This window comes from Nannospalax galili, unplaced genomic scaffold (assembly GCF_000622305.1).
Source record: "Nannospalax galili isolate Female #2095 unplaced genomic scaffold, S.galili_v1.0 scaffold25, whole genome shotgun sequence".
Classification (NCBI taxonomy): Eukaryota; Metazoa; Chordata; class Mammalia; order Rodentia; family Spalacidae; genus Nannospalax; species Nannospalax galili.
Genome location: NW_008355642.1, coordinates 5,490,463 through 5,498,965, shown reverse-complemented (window position 1 = coordinate 5,498,965; position 8,503 = coordinate 5,490,463). Strand labels below are relative to the sequence as shown.

The 8,503-nt window shown below is 38.2% G+C and overlaps 1 protein-coding gene across 1 annotated transcript in view; it reads left to right on the top strand.

The window, feature by feature from the left end:
• Positions 1-1,591: 1,591 nt before the first annotated feature.
• Rnf128 (ring finger protein 128) overlaps positions 1,592-8,503 on the top strand; it is a 128,595-nt gene continuing 121,683 nt past the window's right edge. The window contains exon 1 of the mRNA XM_008852986.3: positions 1,592-1,997. Coding sequence (XP_008851208.1) covers positions 1,592-1,997 — 406 coding nt within the window. The remainder of the gene's footprint in view (positions 1,998-8,503) is intronic.

Genomic DNA, 8,503 nt, shown 5'->3' with positions numbered 1-8,503 from the left:
TGCCTCTGCTTCCAGAGTGCTGAGATTAAAGGCATGGGCCACCACACCCAGCATTAAATCAACTTTCTGGGATCAATTAAGTTGCTTGTTGAATGTTGATACTGAATTTATCACATATAACTTGTCCATAGGCAATTAACAAAGTAATTTTGTATAATAGCATTTATAACAGTAATAAAAATTTTTCAGTGTAATCATTTCCTTTAACACATCAAAATGGTAGTGTTTATAGCAAAACCATAAACAGTTTGTGTTTTCATTTAAATAGAGCATAAGACACAAGGCTTTAACATGTTTTAATTCAACGACATTTTCATTGTTTTAGGTTTTTTGCAACATTACTATCTCAGACACACAAGAAAAGATGAAAGACAAGGGGAAGCAACTTCATTGCTTGTGTCCATTGACAGTATGTCCCATGTTCCTGTTTTATGTTGGCCTGTCCCCTGGATTCCTGCACCTTCTGATTCCTGCCTTCTTCTCATGGACTTTGATATCAGTATACCTTACTTTCCTTTTTACCTAGTGGCTTTCTGTTTCTTCTGACAGTCTGAAACCTGTTTGCATAGATTGCTAACCCTTGGCCCAATGAGACTCTTGATATTTCTTTATCTTGTCTATCCATCTCCTACATCAGCATCCCTTAGCACACATTGTAATCTGCCCATCCCAGCAAATGGCCCATACCATTTGACCTAGCAATACGTGTACAATTGTACCCACTATCTAGTGTAGTCCTGATTTAATGGGGGTTCAAGAAAGCAGTAAATAACAGTCTGTACGCTTGGAATGGCTAAAATTTAAAATTCTTAAATGTTAAAAATTAAGCCTTGAAATGTCTTTTTAAGAGTCTAAAATGTGAAGAGAAGTACTGGAACACAGGAGCCTGTAGATATCGATGAACAAATATTTATTTGCCTACCCTGTGCAAGGCAGTACTAGAAGAGATTGCTAAGTTCTGAGATATGTTTACTTAGTATTGAACGAACAAGGTAACAAAGGAAATTCCTTGGGGAACCTTCCTAGAAAAAAAATCACGAAGAAATTTGTGTGTGGCGGGGGGAGTAGTAAAATCCTTTCTACCATTGTCATAACAATTAAAATTAGGGATTTTAAGCATATTTCAGCAGGGCTTGGAAAACCAGTTTTGTGTTTTAGATAGTCTGAGAGGTGACTTTCAGCCTTGTCACGTGAGATTCCCAAGAGTCCAGTTCCTCATTCCAATCCACTCCGTGTTTATGAAAGTGCATTAGGTGGAACAGTAAGAAGAAAAAAATTCACTGCAGGAAGTCATCCAATCCTGATAAGTTGATATGTAGAATAAAGTTGGTGGTGCTATTTATTACTAAGATAGTCTGGTTAAGGGTTGCTTGTGTTTGTACAGTTAGAGGAGGAATTGGTCGAAGGGAATGTAGATAAAGCGAAAAAGAGCTGATGTATTCAGAGCTTGTGTTGCTAGAGGCGAGATCAGTTACCTGCCTGCAACTGAAATTTCAAACTTCTGTTTAGGAAGGACATGAGTGGACAACGGTGAACGATAGTTGGAAATATCTGCAGACATCTTAACTTTTTTGATCCAAATGAACAAGCAATGAACCAGAAGAATAAGTATAGTTTTTTTTGGTTCCTTGTAATTTATACCCTTTTTCTTCAAAATGCAGTATCTTTATCAATGAATGCCTATGTGACGGTGACTTACTACAACGAAACCAGCAATGACACCAAAACAGACACATGTGAATGTGGTGTTTATGGATTGGCCTCGCCAGTGGCTAATGCTATGGGAGTAGTGAGCATTCCTAAGTACAATAACTACAAAGCTTGTGACTACAACACTGAATTTACTAATACTAACAAGCCTTGGATCGCACTGATAGAGAGAGGTAACTGTACATTTTCTGAAAAAATTCGAGCAGCAGGTCGAAGGAATGCTGATGCTGTTGTGATTTACAATGCTCCAGATTTGGACAACCAGACAATACAGATGGCAAATTTTGGTAAGTAATGATCCAGTCCCTAAGAGAATTACTCTTTTTGTTGACTTAAAATTGTATTCCCATCTAGAATTACTAGGATCTGGCAAAGAAGTCGTAAAACAATTTTACATTCTTTCCTTGCCTGACATTAGAGGGAATTATTTTTTGCTCATTCATTATTTTAATTGTTTTCCAAGAGCAATAGCAATTCATGAAGTGATTCCCACTTTCAGGTTTGCATAACTGTAATCGTTTCTTCAGCATGCATTGTACAATAGTCTTTTAAATAACTGTACCTTTACTTCTAAATATTAAAAATAACATTTTAATTTCAGTATTATTTAAACTTCTCAATTTGATTGTCACTTGAAAAATGGACCATATAGATTTGAGTATGTGAAATTGCTAAACAAATTCATTAGTATGATTAGACAACAGCATATTTTGAGTTTGTAAAATATTAAAGAAATGGCAATCTGACTGTACTACATGCATGTAGAGTTTGAGTCTATTTAAGGGACAAATACATACAAAACCATTCTATAAGAAATTTTATCATCTACTCTGTTAACTGTGCAAAGGCGGTTACTCTAATTTACTTTATAGGAAGAACTAATATTTTTATTTTGAAGAAACCTGCTTTCAAAACCCAGTGAAGAATTAGACTTCTGTCCCTAGTTTTCTATATCATGCATGACTATGTATGCTTATTTGCCCCAGACTTAGCCAAAAGGGTTGGGGGAAGAGGATCATTTCAAACAGAGAAAGAGCTGTCTGTAAATGAATATATTTTAGTGTTTATCATGGTCAAATTTTACCTATAAGAAAAATTAATGCAAATAGATTAAAACAGACTTCATATTTGTATAAAGAAGAAAATCTAGTGTGTGTTAGGAATAGTAGAATGCTTGGAACATTCCAAGTTATACAGCCAAAATCAGGCAGTTGACAACTACTATTTGCAAAACAAGCTGCTTTTGCTCTGGCTAGAGAAAGAAAAAAGGCAAGGAGGTCTTTCAGCAGTGGAAAAAATTATTAGAAGCATGCCAACACCATACTTGCTACCTTTTGAAATATGTCCTGGGCATTGCTAGGGGGTTCCACCAGACACATTTCTTTTTCAAGCTAAAATCGTTTCTTAGCCTTCACTGAATATTACTGCATTTTTTTCGAATCACTCTGATTTTGTAGAAAGTAATGCAGCTTTCAGATGGAAATTGGATATTTAACCTATTCTAAGGAAACTACTTTTATATTTCAACTTCGAGATCTTGAGTACTCTGGGTTGCTCTTATCATACATAACCATATTCTGCTTAGGCACTCCCCTCTATCTCAAAACTATAAACAATTTCAAATTAAATGGTACTCCTGTTCTCAAAACCTGCTTTGCAGTGTGCAGTATGGACCAATATCAAGTGAAATTTAGGTGCCCCACTGCTGAACTTATTTACCAAGGGTCACTCATGGTAAATCCCTTTAAAAGCCATGTAGACCATCATGTGGATATTTGACACTAAACAGAATTTTTAAATGGGGGCGGTTAGACTTGTATGACCAATAACAGTTTTTAAAGATCCAGCTCTGGCCTGATTTTGAAATAAACACATTGAGTAATGCAATCTGATATCCAAACTACTTGGGAGGCTGAGTCAGGAGAATGGTGAATTTGTGGCCAGCATAGGAAATATAGGGAGCTCCTCATCTCAAAAAGAATATTAAAAATCTAAAATGATGGATGGGCAGATGCACACACTTTAATCCCAGTACCCAGAGGCATAGGCAGGTGGATCTCCATGATATCAAGGCCACCCTGGTCTGCATAGCAAGTTCCAGTTCAGTTGGAGTACAGGGAGACCCTGTCTCAGAAAAACAGTTAGTATAAAAGCCAGGTGTATTTATTAGCACCTGGCTGTGAGCCCACCACTAAAGCTGAGGCAGAAGGCACTTAAGTTCAAAGCCAGCCTGAACTTCACAGTGAGATTCTTGGATCTCCATGATATCAAGGCCACCCTGGTCTGCATAGCAAGTTCCAGTTCAGTTGGAGTACAGGGAGACCCTGTCTCAGAAAAACAGTTAGTATAAAAGCCAGGTGTATTTATTAGCACCTGGCTGTGAGCCCACCACTAAAGCTGAGGCAGAAGGCACTTAAGTTCAAAGCCAGCCTGAACTTCACAGTGAGATTCTGTCTCAAAAAGGAAGAAGAGGAGAGAAAGGGAGGGGAGGGGAGGGGAGGGGAGGGGAGGGAAAGGGAAGGAGAAAGGGAAATAAGAAAACAAAATAATGAACAAAATGAGCCAGGGTGGAGAAATGTTGTACTAAGCCACAGTTAAATATGAGTAAGAAGTTTTGGTTTGTTATTTATTGTTCAGTAGGGTGACTATAGACAACAAGATACTGCCGTCTGTTTTAAAAGCAAAGAAAGGATTTTGTAATGGTTTTGTCAACAAGAAATGCTAAATGTTTGAGGAGGTAGAGATCTACCCATAATCACATGAAGTAGATATGCACCAAAATATTATAGCAACCCATTAACATGTACAATTTTTGTGCTTTGATATATCAGTTTAAATAAGAAACAAAACAAGAAAAGCTAGCAAAATCATGACATTCATTGGCATATAATAATGCAAGGCCTTATTCTGTCAACCTTTATTTTATTCAGTGAATATTGTACTTTAGCAATGAATGATTGCAACTTCAAAGGATTAAAATTGTAACTTCAATTTGCTATTATTAATATTGCCATTGCTAGTTGGTCTATCGTTGGATTTCTTCCCTCCTGGAAATGTCCCTCATATAAAAAATATTCTGTGATGCAGTTGATAAATATAAGGAAGCATGGGTGCATAGGAAAACCTCCTACATAAGGAAATCCTGACTGGTTATTTGATAACACAAGGGAAACTGTGTTGATGCTTGCTGTCTTTGTTTTAGTGTTTTGTTTTGCTATGCTTTGATATAAAGGATTGGGGTAGCAATTCACCCACCCCAGAAGCTTGTGGTTTTGCTTTACCTTCTGTCACCTCATGCTTTAACCAAACTGAAAACTCACTTTTCAGAAGACAAATTTAGTCTTCTTGTCCCATATACCTGACCACTCCTCTCGGGTTACCCCTCCCTCTCCATTCCTTCAGGTCCAGTATCCCACTAGGTCTTATTAGTTTTTCATCTTTTCTTCTTGCTGATGTCAGTGCCCTCCAGGCGAAGACCACTGGAAAAAGACTGTGGTTTAGGAAGTTGAGTTTATCACTGTAGCAGCAAAGAGAGACTGCACATTTTGGGAAGCCATGGGGCATCTCAGTAACACTAAGCTTGCTTTAGATGAGTTGTAGAAAGTCTTTTAAGGAAGTGTGCCATTGGCTAGCCATCCTATTTGGTTTGAAACTAACTTATTACTCAGGATATAGGGCTTTCAAGGCTAAAACCAGGAAACTCCTGGGAAAACTAAGACATGCTGGATATCCTAGCTAGGTTTTTTTCTGGATTTATATGTTATCAGTAGATAAGGAAAATTATGATTATTTCTAAATAAATTCTTATTTTGTACATGACAATGCCCATAGTCAGAGGCTAAAGGTGTAATTGACGAAGAAGCAATAGCTGCTCATTTTAGCCAGATAAGGGGCCACTTGGTCATTTTTGTGACTTTGACACAGTTCACATTTTATCTGGATTCAAACATGATCATAACTGATTGCTTCTGCCTTGATCTATCCTGGTCACAGAATGACCTCTTTTGCTGATGTTCTATGCAATAATTTATCTTCAACAAGAAAATATCATGGCTAGACTGCTAGCGTTATGCCAGGACGTGGACATTGGGGATCACTTCTCTCTTTCTCAATGACAATCCTCTTTGTGAATTCATTTACTATTGTATACATTCTCTCTCCCCAGTGTCTTTGTAAATTTTGTGCTTTCCTGTCCCCATAAAATCTGCCTCTAAGGAGCCAAATACACCTAAAGGATTTTTCTGTACTTCTTATCAGAGTTTTGTGTATAGGCACCAAATCTCCTTATTTCTGTGTCCTACATTTTACAGCTCTTATCTAGCATGATATTTTTTTTCTAAAAGGCATAGCTACAGCTAAAGGAGAAAGCTCTCATTGACAAAGAATAAACTTTTAATACAGTCTCCAGTTTGCCTTGTGTTTTGACTTTGCATTTTGAGGGTGTTAGAAATTTATATATCTAGCCCTTGAGTTAAGTGCACACATTTAATAAAATTTTTCACTCCCTGAGAGGTTATCTAATTCTAAGTGGGCAGTTCTAAACACATGCACACAGGCACTCTACTAAACGGACTTAGTGCATTATATATATATGTATGTATATATGTGTGTGAATGTTTACTTATAAATATATGTAACAATAACAATCAAAGAATAATCAAAGAAGAGGACAAGAAATTGTGAGGGAGTTGGGGGGCATGGGAGGAGTAAGAAGGGGGACTGGGAGAGGTGGAAATAATGCAAATACAATAATCATGTATGAAATTCTCAAAAAAGTATAATTTTTGGTCTTTTTGAGACAGCATCTTCCTGTAGCTCCAGCTGTCCTGGAACTCACTATGTAGACCAGGCTGGCCTTGAACTCACAGAGGTCCTCCTGCCTCTGCCTCCTGAGTGCTGGGATTAAAGGCATGTGCCACCATGCCCAACTAAAGTATATTTTTAAAAATTACATTTATTGGGGAGGGGTGAAGTGTACTCTTCTCACACATAACACATGTGCCATGGCCCACAAGTGGAGGTCACAGGAAAACTTGTGCGAATCTGTTCTCTCCTTCTACCATATGGGTTCTTAGGACTCAAACTCGGGTCATCAGACTTAGTGGCAAGCACATTTACCTACTGAACCAACTTGCTGGCCCACATCTTCTTAACTGCATCCCAGATGTACAAGAAAAGTAAGGGCTTGTAAGCTATTGGAGCAGAAAATCCAGGACATTTAAGTATTGGCTTGCCAAACAGACAATATTCTATTTATGGATAAATTGCCTTAAGAAATGCATATATTTGAATATAGTTTATGTCAGCAAAATCAACAATTTGGGAAGGATAAACTGGTTCTTGCTTTTTATCTTTTTCACTTTGACTAATGAAAGTTCACAGCATTTCAGAATTCCCAATATTCACCAATTTCTGAGCAGCTAGGTGTGTGGAAAGGAAATATTTAATCAGAGTGGCAAAGTTATCCTTTTATGAAAATGCTTTTGACTGGAAAAGAAAGGAGAAATAAAACCATGAAAACAATTAAGTCAGGGCTGGAGAGATGGCTCAGTAGTTAAGAACACTGGTTGTTTTTACAGAAGACCCGGGTTTGAATCCCACACAGCAGCTAACAACTGTCTGTAACTCCAGTCCCAGGGGATCAGACAGCCTCTTCTGGCCTCCGTGGGCATTGCAGGACATGGGTGCACTTACCTACATGCAGGCAATACATGCATACACATAAAATAAAAATAACAAATAATTTTAAAAAACAATTAAGTCTCCAATAAGGATCTGGGCTTGAATATGCACATAAACATGATCTTAACTCAGATGAACTCACCATTTCCACTTCGCATGAACCTCAGATGATCTGGCTGTGTGCATTGTCATGACATAATTCTCTCTCAGGCTACCATAGTAGATTTCTAACTGGTTTCCTTATTCCTCTTCCTATCTATCTATCTATCTATCTATCTATCTATCTATCTATCTATCTATCTGTCATCTATCTATCTATCTATCATCTATCAATCTATCATCTATCTATCATCTATCATCTATGTATTATTTTATATAGATTTTCATGTAGCCCAGTGTTTTTTCTGAACTCTATGTAGCTGACGAGGACCTTGAACTCCTGATCCTTCTTCTGGAGTGCTGGAATTAAAGACCTTTGTGTCACTAAGCCCTCCCCCCCCACACACACACATGCCAGCTTTGTGGTCCTAGGGATTGAATCCAGGCTTTGTGTATTCTAGATAATCATGCTACAACTGAGACACATCCCCAGCCCCCAAATGGCTTTTGAGAAAAGACAAATCTCAACTGTCTACCAAAGTAGTTCCCATGGTGCTCTGTAGATGAAAACATCTTTTCCTGCCATCATTCATTGAGAAATCACATGGCTTGGGTCTGATTTTCACCTTGTCTTCTCACACTATTTTTTTTTTTTTCTGTTCACTTAGCTCTGGCCACAACGGTTGCCTTTCACTTCCCCAACTCCACAAAACTCTTCCCTGCCCTATTAACTGAAAGTAACTCTTGGCCTTCTGTGACCCTCCTCCTCAGTCCTACATCACAGTCAACAGGAGGTCCTGCTGATTCCACCTCCAACGTTCCTTACATCACTTCCACCAAAGCCAAGGCCAGCATCATCTCTCACCTGAATCACTGTGAGAGCCTTCCAACCGGTCTCCCTGTTACTCTCACCCTCCACAATGTCTGTCTTCCATGTGGATGCTGGGAATTGAACCCGGGTCTTCTGCAAGAGCAGTCAGTGCTCTTAACCCCTGAGCCATCTCTCCAGCCC